Genomic DNA, 21,352 nt, shown 5'->3' with positions numbered 1-21,352 from the left:
ACGTAAAATGTAGGGTATAATTGGGCTTCATTGGATATGCTTACAGAATTACACAATGTGCAACAATTGATTTTTCTTTTTTGCTCTTGTTATTTTTATAAATGTATGTCATTCATGATATCGAATTCATATGGATTTTCTTCCTCTCCACTGTTTCTGTAGCATAAGCTAGAAGGTGCTCTGTTAGCACTGGGCCAGTTCCAGCATGCCCTGGATGAGCTGCTTGCCTGGCTGACACACACTGAGGGCCTGCTGAGTGAACAGAAGCCTGTGGGAGGAGACCCTAAGGCCATTGAAATTGAACTCGCCAAGCACCATGTATGTAGCTGTGATTGCGTGTCGTGTTTCTTCTCTATGCGTTTCTAATGTCATCAGAGTTTTGTTTTGGTATGTTTCCTCTTTATGTATTTTTCAAGTTGATGGTGATAGCTCAGGTTCATATTTGACATTTGTAACTGAAGGCTAAGCTCCTTAAAACACACTTTTTAAAAGATTATAAACAATTTTTTTTCCTCATTGTTCAGGGCAGTTATCCAAAACGGCAAGGATGGGAAACTTCTAGCTAAATTTCCAGGCTGCGTGGCAGATACTGGTTTAAATCCCTGATTATCCCTGTCACTGGATTGACATAGCCTAGTTTTAAAAGTGGTTGGGGATACCCTAAAAAAGTCATAGGCTCAAAATGTTGTTCCGCTGCAGGCTGTGTGTATGTTTTTCCTCTGGTCGCCCTTAGCGCCATGTGTGTGTCACCTGCTGCGTGTTTGGCATGTCTAACATCTTGCTGCTTGCCTGTGCATCTCTCACTCTGTGGAGGTTTGTTCTTTAGTCTCCGTGTCTCCCTGACTTCTCATTGGCTTTCTGTGTCTTAGTCCTTTTCTTTCTGAATTAGTTTTAAGCAATATTTATTATGTTTAAGAGGGTTTTTATATGTCCTGAACATGATGGATAGCTTTAAATTAAAAAATAAATTAAGTTAAAAATTTTAATTATATCTTGAGGTACATACACAACAACTTTATGTTGTCATCTTTGTGATACTTGATTGACAATTCTTTTTTTTTTTTAAGTTTTTTTTTTTTATATTTTAGACTATTTTTGAGAGAGAGCCAGAGAGAGAGCAGGGGAGGGGCAGAGAGAGAAGGAGAGAGAGAATCCTAAGTAGGCTCCACACTGTCAGTGCAGAGGCCGATGCAGGGCTCCAACCCACAGACAGTGAGATCGTGATCTGAGCTGAAATCAAGAGTCAGATGCTCAACCGACTCAGCCACCCAGGTGCCCATTGTTGTCATCTCTGTGGCCCTTGGTTGACAATTCTTAATGGAAAATACCCTATCTCTGTATAACCTGGAGAGTTTAGGGAGGAGGAAAGCATGGAGCTCAACACAGTGGGCCCCAAACTGATAGCCGGAGGCATCTTCAAGGCTTAGATGATATCCAGCCTAGGTAGGTCATCAGAGCAGAACTTGTGGGGGGTTGAGAGCAGAATTCTAGTTTATTACGATAAAGTTCATTTGACTAGAAAAATAAATCCTGAGACCCAGTTGTTAGAATCTTTGTGCAAATGACCAAAGCCATTGACTTGGCCAGGAGAAGTGAGATAAATGATTTTTTTTTTCAGATGAAAAGAAAATTCCCTATCTCTTAAGTCAATAGGCTTAATGAATAAAAGGTGATGCTTGGTCGAGTTTATCCTGACAGTCCAGTCTTTCATAGAACTTGAGCATTCACATTAATAAGGCATCTTACCTAAGGTTATGTCGTAAATTCTGACCTTAAATAAGTTTTCCTTGATTATCAAAGAGAAAATGTTTAATAATTTTTATCATTTTAAAATGAAAGGTGAGTTTTTGGCACTTTCCTATTATGATAAAGAGTTTTTTAGTATTCTTGCGGTAGTTTTCCTTCTTTCATACTTTTCCCCACAGGAACCGTACCCTAATTTAAATTTCTTTCCCTCTCTTACCTGGTTCTGTCTTATTTATGATCATTGCCCAGCCATATCTAACTGCCCAGCCGTTAGGACCTATTTTGTATCAATATTTTTTATTATTTAATGTCTATTTTATACCTTTCTAAGAATAGTAATGACTGGTCAGACTGACTCTGCATAAAAAAAAATATGTTTATTCCAACTTAGCAGTTGTCCTTAAATGCAACATACATCAGTGACAGGAGTTTTTGTAGAGTCCAGTAGAGGTGGGACAGTGAGACACCACGATGCAGTTATTTTGGCCGGGCATGAGGTAGGGATCTTTTATTTCTGTTTATCTACCTTTGAGCAGTTAGAGATATGTCCTCCCTTCTTCTTCCATTTTTCAAAGGTCACAAGTTAAAGGGCTTAAAATCACTAGCACAGTTGCTGGAGGAAGGGAGGGAATGTTTCCTCAGTTGATTTTATAGCCTTTAACTTCCTTAACAGGTGCCTCAGAGAATGAGTGCATATCGTCAGAAAAACAGTTATCACAGATGATTAGTGCTCTTCACTAAAAATCCCCCTGTTCTGGATTTCCCTCCAGATGTGGGATGCCTTATGTAGGATGATACATGATGTTTCTTTTCTCTCCTGTTGTTAACCCTGAGTCAGTGAATCTAGGGAAAGATTACCATTGGCCCTTACTAACATGAGAGGAAGGTTTCTTCTGGTTTCCAAAAACATAACTGCGGTTTTCTTGAAACTATTCCTAACCTCTATTTGTTCTTTTTTTAAAATTTTTTCTAATGTTTATTTATTTTTGAGAGAGAGAGAGACAGACAGAGTGTGAGCTGGGGAAAAGGCAGAGAGAGGGAGACGCAGAATCCAAAACAGGCACTAGGCTCTGAGCTGCCAGCACAAAGCCCGAAGAGGGTCTCGAACCCGTAAGCTGCGAAATCATGACCTGAGCTGAAGTCGGATGCTTAACTGACTGAGCCACCCCAAATAGGTGCCCCAGCTCTGTTTGTTCTTTAAAGTGAAATTCTTTTCAGTGTAATTTCAGGGTTTTTTTAGCCTTGTGGTTGCTTTTTGCACTTAACATTCTTGTCCCATGTTAGCACATTTAAGCATTATTGGTCTATTCTGATATTTTCACTGCACATAAGGAAGGTGTTATTTATTGGAATCTGTAGTGAACACTTCAAATGTGCATTTTCTCGTAAAGGAACAGCTACACTTTTGATTGCTGGGCTTGAGTATTCCTGCTGTCCAGTGAAATCTCTTTTCCTCTACTGTCAGGGCATCATAAGATTCCTGTCTACTTAGCAGTTAATTGTAGCATCTTTCCAATGAGAGAAGCTTGAAGAATAGTCTGTGGTAATTTTTTTTTCCTCTTAGAGTGTTAATTGTAAAGCATGGCATTATCTAAGAATGTAATAATTTTGTATTTGAAAATGGATATATAGAAATCAAAATATTTTTCAAGTTATTTACTTAAGACATGAAAATTAAGTTCAATCAAAATGATTTTGAATCAAATGAAAACTTTCATAACCTTTTAATTATAATCTCTAGATACTTAATGTCCTCAATATAAGGTTATTCTAATGGGAAGAACTAGCAAAATGTTCTTTGATAATCATTTCAAGGTAGACTAAAGGTATATCCAGGAAAGCTGCAAAGTTAAGGGAAAAGAAGTCCACCATTTGAACACTTTCTTAGTATTAAAACTTTCTGTAGACGATGGTTTTGTTTCCAAATGTTCTATCTTCAGCAAATAAAACAGTTGCATTAAAAGCACTATTAACATGTTATGAGCTAGCAAACATAGTGTTCTCTTCATATTTTCAGGTGCTTCAAAATGATGTACTAGCCCATCAGTCCACAGTGGAAGCCGTTAACAAAGCAGGAAATGATCTGATTGCATCAAGTGCAGGAGAAGAAGCAAGCAACCTTCAGAACAAGCTAGAGATTCTAAATCAACGATGGCAAAATGTTTTGGAAAAAACAGAACAAAGGAAGCAGCAGCTGGATGGTGCCTTGCGCCAGGTGAATAAGAGAGTAGATTCTCAGCCTTTCATGGCCTTCCAGACCAAAGTAGTATGGAATTCTTTCGTTGGTTTGCAGACCCTGTTTAATTTGTGTACCGTAGGAGAGGAGTAAAAATAAGTGGGATAAAGAACACAGCAGATGAGAAGGCAGCCCTCTGGCTCTTAGTGTAATAGTCTTATCTGCCAGAGCTCTCACCATGAAGAAAGGCAAGGCAAATCCACTTGCACCTGCCTGTTGTTAAGAACGCAGAGAGAGGCTTAGCAGGCCGGGCTCCCTCAGACATTGTTTTCTCCTTAAAAGTGACAATGTGTTTATGGCCCAGACTTAAAATTCTGTATCACTCCAGGCCAAAGGGTTCCATGGTGAGATTGAGGATTTGCAGCAGTGGCTGACGGACACGGAGCGTCATCTGTTAGCCTCCAAACCTCTGGGGGGGTTACCGGAAACAGCCAGGGAGCAGCTTAATGCCCACCTGGTAAGTATATTATTTCCTACAGCTCTAGCCTCAGAATAAGAAAGACACTGACCATTTTGTGTGGGTCCTGGTGACCAATAAATTGTGGGAGAAAGTTTAAAGGATATACAGTTTTACAGCAGAAATCTTTATGTGTAAGTGCTAGAAACACCATTTATTGATTAAATTTTTCAAGTCAGAACTTATTCTTTATTTCAGAGATGAGTGTGCCAGAAGTACCTAGAAGTCTAGGTATTTTTTAGAAGCTAATTTGCCCCATAAAATGATGAACTTGTGTGGATAGTAATAAAACGTTGTGTAAATTATAAACTGTTGTACCTTCAGTGAAAAGAAAAATCCCGAAAGCCGTCAGAATTGACTTAAAAATTATTGCTATAAGCATGATACTCCCATCTAGTTTCATGGAAGGCTGGAAAATATATTCTTGTTCTGTTCAACAGTGACTTGTTTATTTGTTTTACTTTCTTAAGTTTATTTATTTTGAGTGAGTGAGACAGAGAGAGTGTGTGTGTGTGTGAGAGAGAGAGAGCGAGAGAGAGAGAGAGAGAGAGAGAGATAGAATGGGGGAGGGGCAGAGAGAGAGGGAGACAGAATCTCAAGCTGGCTTTGCACCCTCAGTGCAGAGCCTCAAGGTGGGGCTCAAACTTGGAGACTTTGAGATCATGACCTGAGCCGAAAACAGGAGTCAGAGGCTTAACCGACTGAACCACCCAGGCACCCCTGTTTGTTTGTTTTAATGGTGATAGGGCCGTATCTTCAACTTCACACCTATATGAGCTGTGAACAAGGGAGGCTTCTGTTTAGTTCATTGTCCAGTGGGAACATTGTGCCTATGGGCTGTTCCCACCCAGATTCTGTGGCACTGTCCACTCTTAAAAGAGGAAAAAATAATGAAACTTGAGACTCTGGCTTTCTTTCACAGAAACGGAGACTGACAAATTGAATTTAGACTTTGATTTATTGGCATTTCCTATTCATTTACATTATAATTCAGGTTTAGAAGTTTTAAGATAAAACAGTCTGTTTCATATTTTGAAAACTAATCCTCTTTTATACTTGTGAATTTGCATCAGAAAGTTTTTTTTAATATTCAAATGCTGACAATTAGTATCTTGAGAAATAAGAGTAGATATGCTTGGGGATTGGGCAAAAGAAATGGGCCATTATACATCCAAGCCTGTATTCTTTATCAGATGTCCAATGTTGTTGTGAGAGCTTATTGAAACCACACTTGGTTGTAAATAATTTTGAGTTTGGGGATTTGGATAGGAAGTAACCATCATACAGGTGTTGTGGAGAACTGGTCTTAAGTTTTTACATGAATGTAACTCTTGTTTTGATATTAAATTCTGAATTTGTTTTCATAATTTTTTTGTATTCTCTGTAGAAGACACACATTGCATTCCAGTTGAAAGCTTTAAAGATGTTATAAATGAGAGTAATATTCATAGTATCCCGAATTTGTCTTTTGTGATTCTAAAGTCTGAACAATCAACTTAAAATATCTTAGTGTATTGAGCCTTCACTTTCTATTCGTTGTGTGCCTTCTGAGCACAGAAATAAACTATCCCAAAAATTATTATAGCCACTGTCATAGTCTGAGGTGAGACTTAGAAAGCCCATGTTACAGAGAAGGAAAACGAGGCTCAGAGAAGTTAATCACTTGCTCGGGGTCACCGAGCTGATTGGTTACTGCACAGTGAAACCTTTCTTGATAACATAAAAGTTACTTACCAACTTTACCATGCTGGACTGAATTGATAATGAAAGCACCATTTCTGAGATTTCTGGCAGACAGATATGTCTACAGGCTTAGGTGTTGTTTTAATATAGTGAAATATTTGAATGTGTCACAGTTATTCTGTATGTTAGATAAAGGTGACTGTATGATGAGGGGCTTGGGATTGATGACCTGGGAAAGGAACTCTTAGATTTTATTCTCTTAAAAATGATTTAACTTGGGGGGATATCTCAATGTAGGAAATCTGTGCTGCCTTTGATGTTAAAGAAGAAACATACAAAAGTCTGATGCAGAAAGGCCAGCAGATGCTTGCAAGATGCCCCAAATCTGCAGAGACAATTGACCAAGACATAAATAACTTGAAAGAAAAATGGGAATCGGTGGAAACCAAACTCAATGAAAGGAAAGTATGTGCTTTAATTAATGTAATAGAATGAATGTTTTATTTCATGAGATTTACTTAATCTCTGAGTAGAATTAGCAGTGGAACTTTTAATGACCCCATGTTTAAATTTTCTTTGTATACATTTGGAGGTATCATGGGGTCAATTGAAAATAGTATTCTCTTTCACACAGGAAGATAGAGTTAAAGCAGTCTGTTCCAACACAGATCATAGATCACGTGTTTCTAGGTGTATTTTTAAATTTGTGAACCACTCGAATTCTGTATTGTTAAATAATTCTAATCACACTTACTTATGTATATAGTGGGAAGGGAAAGAGGGAGGTCAAGAGAGTGAGATGATTGTGTATATAATAAGCACTTCCATGACAAAAGTCCATGAAAAGGGATTAAAAATATCACTGTTTAATGCTACAAGAATAATGATAGGCAAGGAATACTAGATTGTATTCCCTCACTGACAGACCATAATGTATATATATTTCACATCAGTTTGACCCCCCCAGATTAATCATGTGAATGTCAAGTTTTCTTTTTATATAAAGATACAAAAGACATCTGTTTAGTAATTGCATTCTGTGGTTCATTGACCTCAAATCACAATTTTAGTGTATATCAGATTATTTTTAGCTGCAGGGAGATCTTCTCACTCTACTAAAAGGGGTTTGGTTTGCCATTATTTTAGTGAAGGCCCATTACACTCATAAACTGTTTAGGTAATACAGAAATACAGATTAGGTATAAAGAAAGGGTGGATGGGAAGGAAATCTGCCAGAGAGTGGTTAAACTGGGGGGAAGACACTTAACTATCATCAAATACTAAATGATCTGCCTTTGCAGACTAAACTGGAAGAGGCCCTCAACTTGGCAATGGAGTTCCATAATTCCCTCCAAGACTTCATCAACTGGCTAACCCAGGCTGAACAGACCCTAAATGTAGCTTCTCGGCCAAGTCTTATCTTGGACACAGTCTTGTTTCAAATCGATGAACACAAGGTATGATGTAACTCAGATGGATAGTATTCTTATTTCAGACCTTTTTAGACCACAGACTGTTTTCATGTCAGAAGTATGAATTTGGTAGTTTAGAAACTTTATTTTGTCCTTTAAAATGGTTTCAGCTTATGATATACCAGAAGCACTTATAAAACAGAACAGTTTTTCATGTGTTTCTAATTCCACCCTTCTTTTTGGGAAAGGTCTTCGCCAATGAAGTAAATTCTCACCGTGAGCAGATAATAGAGCTGGACAAAACTGGGACCCACCTGAAGTATTTCAGTCAGAAACAAGACGTTGTCCTAATTAAGAATCTACTGATCAGTGTACAAAGTCGGTGGGAAAAAGTGGTTCAGCGGTTAGTAGAAAGAGGGAGATCTTTGGATGATGCAAGGAAAAGAGCCAAGCAGGTAAACCTTTCTAAACTAGTCAATAAATCAGTTCTAGGTATTGAAATATATATGATGACATTCAAGTACTTTTATTGTAGGCTGTATTGGTTGTAATAATCATGGCACAGGGCCAAGGTGTTTATATCCGAAAAGGGCCTAAGTTTCAATGAGAACATCATGTTTTGCCCTAGCACCTTCTGGTCCTGGGGACTAATCTTGAAAAGACTGATTATAGCTTGGCTTCATAGACCCACTGTTACTAAGATCCAAAAAGAGGCTCAAGTTTTTTGTTACTGGGTTTGTTTGTTTTTTTCCTTTGTGCTTGCAATCTCCACTCTCATAGCTGGAGTAAGTCATCAGACTTTAGTATATTGCTACCTTGTGTTTAGTCCTAAGCCAGATTTGTCCACAAACTCTGAGGGCTGAGAGGCAGACACCGGCCCTCCAGACAGCTCCTTGAAAGGGCTGATTCTGTGTCTAAGCTGCTCGGTACTCCTCACCTTTCTGAATCTTTACGCTTGTTGACAAGCTCTCATTTCTTCTCTGGTATTTTGATACAGTTCCACCCTGCTTTTATTTTTTTATTTTTTATTTTTTTCAATATATGAAGTTTATTGTAAAATTGGTTTCCATACAACACCCAGTGCTCATCCCAAAAAGTGCCCTCCTCAGTACCCATCACCCACCCTCCCCTCCCTCCCACCCCCCATCAACCCTCAGTTTGTTCTCAGTTTTTAAGAGTCTCTTATGCTTTGGCTCTCTTCCACTCTAACCTCTTTTTTTTTTCCTTCCCCTCCCCCATGGGTTTCTGTTAAGTTTCTCAGGATCCACATAAGAGTGAAACCATATGGTATCTGTCCTTCTCTGTATGGCTTATTTCACTTAGCATCACACTCTCCAGTGCCATCCACGTTGCTACAAAGGGCCATATTTCATTCTTTCTCATTGCCACGTAGTACTCCATTGTGTATATAAACCACAATTTCTTTATCCATTCATCAGTTGATGGACATTTAGGCTTTTTCCATAATTTGGCTATTGTTGAGAGTGCTGCTATAAACATTGGGGTACAAGTGCCCCTACGCATCAGTACTCCTGTATCCCTTGGGTAAATTCCTGGCAGTGCTATTGCTGTCCACCCTGCTTTTAAATGAATTGTTTGAACCTTTTAAGGCTTCTTTTTTCCTTTTTCTTTTCATCTAGAGAATCTCACGGGTCTCACAAGGAACTCCCCTCTCTTCACCTACTATTAATATGCCATTCTTAGGCTAAACACAAAAAAGAGGTAGAATTATGTGTCTCTGTACTCTGGGAGAGAGATGTGCCCACCTTGTTTGGCAACTATCTTTGAATTTTACTAGAAACTCTGTGTAACGTTGATGCTGAATTTTATAATGAGTCTTTTGCCCCATTCAGTTCCGTGTTTCTGTAATTGGTATTGGACTCCATTCTTCTGGGGATCCAGGCTCAGTTGGGTGATGTAAAAGATGTCTGGGAGTCAAATGTTTCTGTGATTAATGCTCTCAGCATACATTTGTTAAAGCTTAGAAATGACAAATTGCATTGTTGTAGGATTACATGCCGTATTATTTCTTTTTTTGAGTGGGATGTATGATGTGTTCAATGTTATCAGTGAAACTGTGGAATAGAATCGGTCTCTTCTTGTTTTTATGAGACAGTATTAATGATAAGCCTGACATTCTTCTCTGCACCGAGCAGTGTCCTCGGTAGTATGGGCATTTCTTGAGTTATGAACATCTAATTTATAGAAGTCTTTCTCCTTTCTCCATGTTGTCAATTTTATTTTCTCATTTGGCTTAATCTGTAAGAATTTTCTACTGCTTTTAGGTACAAAAGTATGGCATTTCTTGTATTTATGTGGCTTAAAAATAGTTTTTAAAGCAGGACCAGTCTTAGAACCTGTGCGTTTGTGTCATTAAACTTACCATCTGTTATAGCCTATATTAATTGTGGTAAGACCACCAAACACTGTGACTATTTCTTTATTTCTTACTATCCTACTTTCTTAGTTTGGGGCTCAGATGTCGATCATAGTTCTCTGACTTTGGCGGTTTATATGCCTCTTCTGGCCTCTTTATTTTTGTATTTAAATTGATTGGAGTTGTGGGAAGGAGGGGTCAGGAGAGCAGGTTTGTGATGAGGTGATCTCAGCGGGCGCTGCCAGCTTTGTGATCCCGTGCTCTTATTGTGCTGATTGTTAAATGTCTTCTTGTTATTTCTTTATTAGTGTGCTTTGATATAAAGCAGATTTTATTTTGATTACTTCTGTTTTTGTTATGTATCCGTTCACTGAAGTTTATTATGAGAAATAATTTATAACCAATTTCACAATTTGGGATCCAAAAATAGTACCCGCTAGTTCTCTGTGATAAACAGAAAAGAGACTGTGGCTGAAGCCAAGTATACATAGCACCAGAATATTGCAAAATCATGGAGGCCAAAGAGAATTCTATTTTGTTAGAATTCAAGTGCTCTGGGTGCTCTTACATATAAAACCAGTAAGTGAGGCCCAGGCGTTAAGTTGAGGATTTTGGTAGTAGCAGTAAAGATACTGAACGCCTTTTGTATTAAATAGGAATGTTACGGACTTCTATTGTTGTTATTCTTTTACTTTTTAAGGCGAGCTTATTAACTTTACCCTTTGTCTTTCCCTTTTTGTTCCTGTTCCTTAACATGGGAATTAAACACCTTAGAAGTAAACCTAGATCTGTCGGTGACAGCAGTGGGCAAATCAAATTCTCTTGAGAGTTTACGTTAATTGCTAAGCAGAAGGAAAGGGAGGGAAATTCTCCCTGGTGTTCCCTGTTTCTAGGCTCATTTCTATTTTTGTTAAAGTTTGTATGTTTCAATGAGTTACAACAAAGTGACCGTGGGGGCCTGACCACAGAAGCCAAGAGTTAGTAAGACATGGCGAATCCAGTAAAGCTACTACTTTCTTCTTTTTTAGGGGAAATTTGAATTAAGTATTTTAAACATTTTTATTAATACTAATTCCTATTTTGTTTATTTTATTTTTTTAATGTTTATTATTTTTGAGAGAGAGAGAGAGACAGAGAGAGAGCAAGCAGGGAAGGGGCAGAGAGAGGGAGACACAGAATCTGAAGCAGACTCCAGGCTCTGAGCTGTCAGCACAGACCCCGACGCAGGGCTCGAACTCACAGACCGCGAGATCATGACCTGAGCTGTAGTAGCCGCCCAACTGACTGAGCCACACAGGCGCCCCTATTAATTTCTATTTTAAAAATATAGGGAGCATACCAGGAAATTCTCTGGATTGAGATGTGTATTTCTTTTACAGTTCCATGAAGCTTGGAGTAAACTTATGGAGTGGCTAGAGGAGTCAGAGAAGTCTTTGGATTCTGAACTGGAAATTGCCAATGATCCAGACAAGATAAAAACACAGCTTGCACAGCATAAGGTGGGTCTATAATTAGGAATAGCATATATGTCATTCTGTATCTCAAGATCACCTTTTAAATCCTTACTTGGTTGTGTATTTATTCATCACTAGAAAAAAAAAAAAAAGATGTCCTCTGTGGACCTCTGTTAAATTTAAAACCAGCTGCCCATCACATTGGTCAAGTAGCAATAATATCTTTATTCTCTGCTGACCATCCCACCATCATTCTAGGATTACTGTTAACAAAAAATATACAAAATTAAAGCTGGCAGTGTTCTACAATCTAGAACTTAAAAGATTGAGAGGGGGTCAAGTGTTGGCGTCTCAATTTTTCACTTATCTGTCTTGTCTTGTAATTTCTTTCATAGGCCAAATGCTATGCAGAAGATAATTTTATAGCAAAAAGTAATATAAATTTTGCCAGATAGATTCTTTCAAACAGTTATGTGGGGAAAATTGGTTGCCTCTGCACAAACTGGTGTTTTGTTATGTATATGTGGTATATGAAATTCTATCCTTACCCTCAAAGACATAGAGTCAGTGGCTTCCTTATGTAGACTAGAAGATGCAGAAACATATTATTTTATATTTTCTGCCTTTTATATTCCTACTACATTGCATTCAAAGAACATCCCCCCCCCCCCATCTTTCTCAACTCTTTTGAATTTGGGTCTGTCATTCTGGTTATAAAGTGATCATCAGCCTTCAGGGTGAGTGCAGTAGGTAAAAGGAGAGTGGTTCCTGCAAAAACTATAAAGTTTTAAGCATCTATCTATCTATTTATCTATCTTCTATTATTGCTTGACACATGGTAATTTTTTGAAAGCTGGAAAAAATGGGGTGATGTAAGGTTTATCATCATCAGAAAATTCTAGCCATCATATTCATACCGATTGATAGCTTCCATGCTGGTTGTTAAGTCACCTCGGGAGGTCACGATCCTAGGATGACAGAAAGAAGCTGTTCTTTGACTAGCTGCGGGCGTGTGAGTGGCTCATTCTGCTGGCACCCTCTACCTGTGAGCTGCCACCATGTTCAGTACTGAGAGCACAGTGAGGGGGAGCAGCACCTTCCTTCCTTCCCCTGATGGAGAAACGAGAGCCTCCTTCTCAAAATACACTGCCTGTTTGAACTTGAACATAGATATCATGTCATGGAGTCTTAGGAAAGTATATTGTGTGTTTAAGTTGGAGAATCCTAGAAATAAGAATACGCGAGGAACCCTTCTAGATCCTCTCTTGTTCCTGGTGTGACTTGTTACCAAAGTCAGCATTTGTCTGAGATAAGGGTACAAGGCACATGAAGCCAATTTTAAAATAAGTCTTTTCTTTCCTCTTTTGGCTATTCTTCTGTCTTTAAAGAGTGTTCATCTATCCTGTATTCAGCTGTAACATTTTTTTATGTATCTGTTCTTTTGAGGAAAATTTGTCAATGCCATGATTCTATAACTAATATTCTATTTATTTATTTATTTTTTAATTTTTTTTAACATTTATTTATTTTGAGACAGAGAGAGACAGAGCATGAATGGGGGGAGGGCCAGAGAGAGAGGGAGACACAGAATCTGAAGCAGGCTCCAGGCTCTGAGCTGTCGGCACAGAGCCTGATGCGGGGCTCGAACTCACGGACCGTGAGATCGTGACCTGAGCGAAGTCGGACGCTCAACCGACTGAGCCACCCAGGCGCCCCCTAATATTCTATTTAGAATAACAAGAAAAAAATAATAATTACAGAAAGCAAACTTTAGAAATAGTGTGGTATTGTAATAGTGTTTATTGCTAAAAACAAAAAAATCCCAGATGTAGTGGCCTCCTATTATAAGACCAAGTAAATATCTTAGTCATATTAAGACACCTAAAGTGTCTGGGTTTTAAAGGCAATAAAAATGCATTAGGTAATGATAACCAAGATTATTTTAGAAAATTATACATTTGCATAGCATTTTACTCTCTAAGGTGATTCTAATGTGCTACCAGGAGTTAGAATCACTGTGTTAGTGTTTCCATAATATATTATGAGCTTGTAAGATGCCCATTAAGTTGACCTTCCTTCCTTCCCATCTCTGAGATTGTATATGCAATAGCAGTGGTCTCATTCTTGGTATTACACACTTACAAACACAAAATGTAAGATGATAATGAGAGAGGCCTGCAAAGACAGTGTCCCTACTTTAGAAAAGCTTTTAATTGAGTTGTGTAGACAGATTATATAATCCATCTTTCCCACACATAGAAATTTTCATACACAAACATGCAGATTAACAATGTAAAAAATAGGAAAGTATAGATGTCACATTAGCAATATAGCTATTTGATACTGGAACAGTAATCTGTAGATCTTGAGAGACGTTCGTAGGGCATCATAGTGGTGGGGAGGAGGGGTATAGGCTTGCCAAGGGGTGTGAATTGAAGGGGCAGTAGGCCGGAACATAGGATTCTTGAGATGTGGGTCTTATTTGCCCCTCACCCTGGCTCACAGATGAAATTATACGTATCATCATTGTAAACATCCAAAATGTGTGACAGCAGATCTAGTTGACCAAAACAAAACAGAACAAAACAAAAAACCCAAAAACCCACAAACAAAAAATAAAACCTGTAGTAAATTTACACATTATGAGTCACTCTGTGTCCACATAGACCTTTATTTAGTTACTCATTGAGTGTTAACTACTTTGTCCTCTCCAAAATCTTGGGTTTCTCAATAGCAGATTAGCAATTCCATTTTATTATAACTAGTATACTATTTGTGGTTTATAGCTATGAAAGATTCAAGATTTGTTGTGCTTTGAAATCACTTTCTTCATAATATTAGGCTTCTGGGAAAAATAACTTCTTCAGTTTGAAAATGTAAGGATTCTTTTCTACCCTGGTGTGTTCCTGTGTAGACAACAGCACTACACCATCTTACCTGTTTGCTGAGGTCTTCCTCTGTTTAGATTCCTTTTATTAGGGATGCCTTTTGTGATGTCTGTTACCTATTTAGTAGTCCTAAGTAGAAATGCACATTGTTTTCCTGTTAAATATATAGGAGTTTCAGAAATCACTCGGAGCCAAGCATTCTGTCTATGACACCACCAACAGAACGGGACGTTCTCTGAAGGAGAAAACCTCCCTGGCTGATGACAACCTGAAACTGGATGACATGCTGAGTGAACTCAGAGACAAATGGGATACCATCTGTGGAAAATCTGTGGAAAGGTAAAATGTTCTTTAAGGCAGTTTGGTTACCTTGTAGGCTTCTTTCAAACATACAGTAGTGATGCTTTGTGGGAACTTTCTAGGAACCTAAATACCTCCTTTAAGAAGTTGTTTCTTCTCTTTAATGCCCCACTTACACAGTATCTGCACGGAGAAGGCTTTGTTGTTCATTTTTACTTATTTTTAACTCCTCAGTTCACTCAAAAGTGGTATCATTCTCTAAGCATATTATCTGATAGCTGACTTGCTGTTGTTTTCCATAAGCTAATTTCCATGTAACTACTGGGGTGGTCTCTTTAAAAAATAAGTTTGATCTTATCATTTCCCTTTCTCATACCTTTTAGGAACTTATTATACCTTGAGTGTGAGCCAAAACACAGGCTCCTTTATGTGTCGTGCAAGGTCCTACCAATCTGACCCCAGTGTTCGCTTCCAACTTCCATCTACTCCTTCCCAGTCTTCTTTCTCATTACACTTGAACCAGTTGAAATATGTAGTAGTAGAAGAATTCAAATATCTTAGAAATGTTTTCAAATATTTCATAGATCCATAGTCTAATTACTTTTGTCAGTATCAAGATTGAATGGAATATTATATTCTAATAATAAAATTATATTAGAAAAGGAAATTAAAATATATTCTAAAGAATATATGGAAGGAATATAGAAATTTGGGGGTTGGGTTTTAAAAAGCTTTAAAACCTGGGGCACCTGGGTGACTCAGTCGGTTAAGTGCCTGACTCTTGATTTCAGCTCAGGTCATGATCTCATGGTTCACTAGATCGAGCCTCTGGTCCAGCTCTGCATTGACAGCATAGAGCCTGTTTGGGATTCTCTTTCTCCCCTGCCTACTCCTGCTCTCCTTCTTTCTCAAAATAAATAAATAAATATTAAAAAAATATTTAAAACCTTCAATATCAAAAGGTTATCTGCTTTTTTACTAAGTCATATAAATGACTTCGTGGCAGAGAGATACGTGAATACAAGGGGATGAAGATGGGGCAGGCTAGGACTATAGACAACATTTGGCAGATTGAGGGATGATGAAAATGTTCAGTTTCTTGATCATGATGATAGTTACATGAGTCTATACATGTGTTAAAATTCATAGAACTGTACACCCAGAAAAGTTAAGCTTACTATATGATAATTTAAAATATAAAAAAAAAATTTAGGGGTGCCTAGAAGGCTTAGTCGGTTCAACATCTGACTCTCGATTTTGGCTCAGGTCATGATCTCATGGTTTGTGCGTTCAAGCCCTGCATTGGGCTCTGTGCTGGCAGCATGGAGCCTGCTTGGGATTCTTTCTCTCCCTCTTTCTCTGCCCCTCTCCATTCATGCATGTTCTCTCTCAAAATAAATAAATAAACATTGAAACAATATATTAAAAAATTTTAAGGCATATATTTTTACGAAGAAACCAAAGGGCTATTGATTTCTAGAGGTGATGATGAGGGAATTTTCTGAGAACACATGCTATGTATTTAAGGAATAAAAAAGAAAATTTGAGAAAAGTTTTGTTATTTTCTAAGGAAAGCAAAGAAACAGCAGTGAGTACCAATATATTATTTTTTCTTTGAGTACTCTCAACCTTCATAAATGGATTTTAGATTTTCAGATATGTAAGGTGGCTTTTTTGTTGCTCACATTGATTTTTCCACCTTCTTCCTCAGACAAAACAAACTGGAGGAAGCCCTGTTATTTTCTGGACAATTCACCGATGCCTTGCAGGCCCTCATTGATTGGCTGTATAGAGTTGAACCCCAGCTGGCAGAAGACCAGCCTGTCCATGGAGACATTGATTTAGTGATGAATCTGATCGATAATCACAAGGTATCATTATCTGGGACATTTTATTTATCTCATTTGATTATCATGAGTATAGAAGAAAATGTAACCCCTTAACTCAGCCTTTTAAAAACTAGAGACTGCATATCATACTACATACCAGTCTTTAATAATGATATATGTGTACCTACGAGCAGAATCAGGAAGCCAACTTTAAAAGTGAGTCAGAAAAGGTACTTTATCAGTGAGATACTTTTTTTTTCTTTTTTCACCTTCCAAATCTAAACCCTTTTAGAACTTAGAAAATGATTTTATTCTCTGGTGCTTCATGTTCCAAGAATGTTTTACAGTCTTTCATTATTCATGGAAAGAATTATGGAATATAATTTAAAATTCTTCATTCATTTACCCGGAACTTGGTCATTGCATAAGTGTATGGATTTGTAACATGATCTCTGGGGGTCAAGACAGGCTGCTTTTTTGTTTTTAAAAACTGTTTTAAACTTGCCCCTTTAACTGCAGCAATTGATGAGATATCAGTATACGCTGTGAGGGACTTGATTATTACTTCAGAAAAGTGGTTTCTTGCAACCTCCTGAAGGGTATTCGAAATTTTTGTGCCGGTAAAAAGGAATGTACAAGATATCCAGCTGATACGGAGTATAAAGTCCTAAATTATGGTAAAACGTTGTATTACAACCTAAAGAACCTTGAAAACAACCTCGCGGGCACAGTACTAACGTGGAGTGGTGGTATCAGAGTAGACTTTATATACAGGTATCATACAGCACTGTATGTGAATCCGTGTTGTGTTTCTTTCTCTTCATTATTTTTGAGTTCAGGAAATTCATTTCCTTTTAAAATGTTTTCTTTATATTTCCCTAGCTATCCTGTTTTGATCTTACCTATTCCTTTTTAAATGGTTGGTCCTTTCAGCATATTTATTTCCCCTCTTCTGGTTCTGTTATCTCATTATATCTATAAAAGAGTGTTACATTTGAATATTATCAAAAAATCAAAGAATAAATGAAGGACAGGGATCAGGCCTACAGAAATAAAAAAATTTAAGTTTTGTTACTTGCCTGTATTGAAACAAATGTTTTGTGCATGATTAATATAAACTTTTTTATGCCCTGGCATTCATTCAATGAGTAATGAATAGTGTAATGTTACTTTTTACATAAATGCCATTTGTATAAACTCACTGTCTAAACATTTACTCCCTTCGACACTTGCCAGGTTTTTTTATATATTAAAGGTCATCAAGAATGAGTTAATCATTCAGCATTAGTAATGCAATTGGAAGGCTCAGGCTTAAGTATACAAAGTACATTGGAAAGTCTTCTCAGAACTATTGGACTCGTCCTATCACAAACAGATTGTATAGACACTGTATTTCCTATGCCTGTGTATGGATGTGTGTCTCTGTGTGTCTGTCTGTTTATCTGCAGGCACATCTCATTGAACACTATCAGAGTGAAATCAAGCAAAGAATTCATCACACTATGTTTGGTTTGTTTTAGATGGACTCCTTTTTATGAATGATTTGATTGTCAGAATAGAAACTCATGGATATAGCCAAAATTATAAAATGTGATTAGTGATACTCATTTGTGACCATTTTTTAGAAAAATAAGTTAACTTTATTCTATACATAACATTAGTTACTTGAAAGATCTAGCTGCATATACAGAATTTTGGATCAGAAATGAGGTACCCTGGGCTCATTTCTTGGATTACGTCTGTGGTCAAAGGAAGCCAGTTCAACTCCTGGCACCTCAGAGTTCATCAAAATTAGGCAAGGGGTGGGGGGAAGCTTTTCTTCCAAAATGACAAAAATTTAAGCCTCTAAAGTTTGACATTCTAGGTTAGCTCTCAGGATACTGTGAAAGTTGAAGCCATGCTACAGAGAAGAAGACTGCATGGCAAGTCCCTGTACAATTCCCTGCCATTACCTCCAAAACCCCCATGTGACAGCCCAGGACTGCTTAGTTATTTGTTAGTCTGTTAGATATGTTTATTAACTAAGAGTAATGAGGTAGCCAGCACATTTAGGCACTTAGAGTAATGATTTGAGAGGAGCTGGGATGCCATACTAAAGAATCGTAGAAAAAAAAAGAATTTGATTCTTTTGTGTAAACTGAAATAAAGAATAGCTGCCAATATTTAAATCCAATGTGTCATTAAAAAAAATCGGGTTTGTTCACTCAGGAGAATGTTACAAGATTGAACAGATTTATACAAGACCGTGTTCTTAACAGTGCTCTGGTGGGAGCAGTGTGCCACGACTCAGCTTCTAAAGATTCTGTGAAAAGTATGTGTCATTAAGCTGTAGGTCTTAGAGATTGGTACATGATGTCATGTGTACGTATATTCCAAGCAGTGTCTTTTACTGGCTTGATTTTATAATTAAAAATTAATTTTTCTAAAAACATGGTCTTTTAGGCTTTCCAGAAAGAACTGGGGAAGAGGACCAGCAGCGTGCAGGCCCTGAAGCGCTCGGCACGAGAGCTCATAGAGGGCAGCCGAGACGACTCCTCCTGGGTCAAGGTCCAGATGCAGGAACTAAGCACACGCTGGGAGACTGTGTGTGCACTTTCTATATCAAAGCAGACCCGATTGGAAGCAGCCCTGCGTCAGGTAAATATCATGCAGATTGCATCTGGACATAGTGAGAAAGGTTTCGAAGCCTCAACGAGAACTGCTCTTGTGAGGAACTGTTCCGTTCCCCCTTTTCTTAACTGGGACAGTCATGAGAAGGAGATTCCTAGAACATCCTTGCCTTGGTCTTCCTGACAAGAATTTAAATTACTCACAGAGGAAGTTGCCTCATCTTTACATAAAAGTGCTGCTCTATTAATTTTTCAGCTTCAATGTGCAATGGGCTGCCCTGTATCTAAAATCAGATTGTTCAAATGGTGAATTAATCTTCATATAGGCCTCTGTGATATATTAGAGGTATTACATTTGTAAAATGTAGTAGCACCATATATCTTTATCTTTTTAATGGGAATAATGCATATCATTAATCAGTTTAAGACTTTTTTTCACTGAGAAGAGAAATCTATACTAACAAGCATATTTGGGGATCTTATTTGCGGTGTCTCTGTGTGTGTGTGTGTGTGTGTGTGTGTGTGTGTGTGTGTGTGTGTGAACTATTAGGCAGAGGAATTTCACTCGGTGGTGCATGCCCTCCTGGAGTGGCTGGCCGAGGCGGAGCAAACCCTTCGTTTCCATGGCGCTCTCCCAGATGATGAGGATGCTCTTCGGACTCTCATTGATCAGCATAAAGTGAGTTATATAGATGCTAAGTAAAACTAAATGAGAAAATCAAGTAGACCCAGGATCATAAATATCAAATGCATGAATATTTCCCTCCCTGAGAAGTAATTAAAGATACTGGTACAGTTGAGAATTTACCTGTGTCCTCCTGGCTTACATAGGTATGTTCCCATGCCCCTACATATGTATAGCTATCTTTTCATGGTTTCTTTATGAAGAGGGTGGTTATTCTAAAATCAGGGAATTTTCTAGGGAGTTATTTGGCTTCTGACCAAAACTGGCCGATTTCATTGCACTTGTATGTGCATTTCAAAGACGAAACTTCCGTAATGAGCGTTTGGCATTTATAAATTTATTTATAATGCATTGGAATTGTAAGTTAATAATTTTGACCTTTGTAAGTAAGACAAGTAACTGAATAACTTGTTCAAATTTTATTTTTAAATCTCTGTCAATTCTGGTTTTAATTGAGATCCACTTCAATTCTTTTGAGAAGTAGCCTGTAGTATAAATTATAAATTAAAAATGAATTCTGTAAGTAGATGCACTGTTGAACAGTTAACCAAAGTAAAAATCTGGCCATTGAGTTTTCAGGTCATCCTGTATTTTGTAACAGTGCGTAGAACTAGCAAAACCCTTAAGAGAGTGGTCCAGATACATGTTAACACATGTTTTTTGTTTGTTTGTTTGTTTTTTTAACCCTCGACTTTAAAGAATTAGGAATTTGCAATGCTAACACTCAATGCAGTATTGATGTCAACATTTCCATTTAAAAGTTCTGTTTAACACCACAGAATAAGCTTATCTTTCATGGTCAAGTTGGAAATACATCATGAGTTCTGGTGTCACATGGATTCCATCATTTGTGGAGACTGCTTACAGTGATCACTGATGGATTGCCTAACCTATAGCAATGAAATCTTGCCTTGTCATTAACAAAAGTGATGCGAGCTTGTCTAACGTTATCTGGAAGAATGAAATGCTACATAAACCATTTAAATTTGAAGCAGAATATAAGAGTAGGAAAATTGCAGCAAATTTATTGTGAATTTTTGATTCAATTCAATGTTTTGAAAATCTCTTACATTAATCTTGGCTGACCATCAGCCAGCATCGAGTTCCACTAACATACTTTGGTCTTAGAATAGCCTCTTGGAGCCCAGGCTGCATGTCTGACACCTTACAGAAAGGAGCCTCGTGGTGGTATCTCCACCCTCACAGCAGCAAGGAACCCCCAGAAACACCAGGAGGCAGGTATTGAGAGCAGAGGTAGTGTTGTGGGGTTTTTTGTTTGTTTTTTACAACAAATTATCTTTATAAATATTTTATTTATTTATTTATTTATTTATTTATTTATTTATTTATTTAATATATTTATTTTAGTGAGAGACTGAGAGCAAGCAGGGCAGGGGCAGGTCCTAAGCAGGCTCCCCACTGCCAGCATGGAGCTCTAACTCATGAACCATGAGATCATGACCTGAGCTGAAATAGAGTTGGATGCTTAACCTGTTGAGCCACCCAGGCACCCCAATATTTTTAAATAGTGAAAAATTACATGTAATTTTATAAAAGTAAGTGGTGCTTAGTAATAATAATTTGCAGTAGCATCATCCATTCTTTCTGATCTCCTGCTTCCTTCACACTCCAACCAAATAAAAGTAAAACAGAGTATTTAAATTCTTAGCTCCAGG

General features: G+C 37.7%; 1 protein-coding gene across 19 annotated transcripts in view; it reads left to right on the top strand.

The window, feature by feature from the left end:
- Positions 1–21,352, top strand: part of DST (dystonin) — a 496,232-nt gene that overhangs the window by 453,063 nt on the left and 21,817 nt on the right. For all 19 annotated transcript variants that reach the window (XM_043591694.1, XM_043591680.1, XM_043591693.1 and 16 more), the window contains 11 exons: positions 163–318; positions 3,764–3,961; positions 4,311–4,439; positions 6,420–6,587; positions 7,424–7,579; positions 7,783–7,989; positions 11,291–11,410; positions 14,423–14,592; positions 16,265–16,424; positions 18,825–19,019; positions 19,542–19,670. In XM_043591694.1, the coding sequence (XP_043447629.1) occupies positions 163–318; positions 3,764–3,961; positions 4,311–4,439; positions 6,420–6,587; positions 7,424–7,579; positions 7,783–7,989; positions 11,291–11,410; positions 14,423–14,592; positions 16,265–16,424; positions 18,825–19,019; positions 19,542–19,670 (1,788 nt within the window). The remainder of the gene's footprint in view (positions 1–162; positions 319–3,763; positions 3,962–4,310; positions 4,440–6,419; positions 6,588–7,423; positions 7,580–7,782; positions 7,990–11,290; positions 11,411–14,422; positions 14,593–16,264; positions 16,425–18,824; positions 19,020–19,541; positions 19,671–21,352) is intronic.

Source organism: Prionailurus bengalensis, chromosome B2 (assembly GCF_016509475.1).
Source record: "Prionailurus bengalensis isolate Pbe53 chromosome B2, Fcat_Pben_1.1_paternal_pri, whole genome shotgun sequence".
Classification (NCBI taxonomy): Eukaryota; Metazoa; Chordata; class Mammalia; order Carnivora; family Felidae; genus Prionailurus; species Prionailurus bengalensis.
This window is presented reverse-complemented; position numbering and strand designations above follow the sequence as displayed.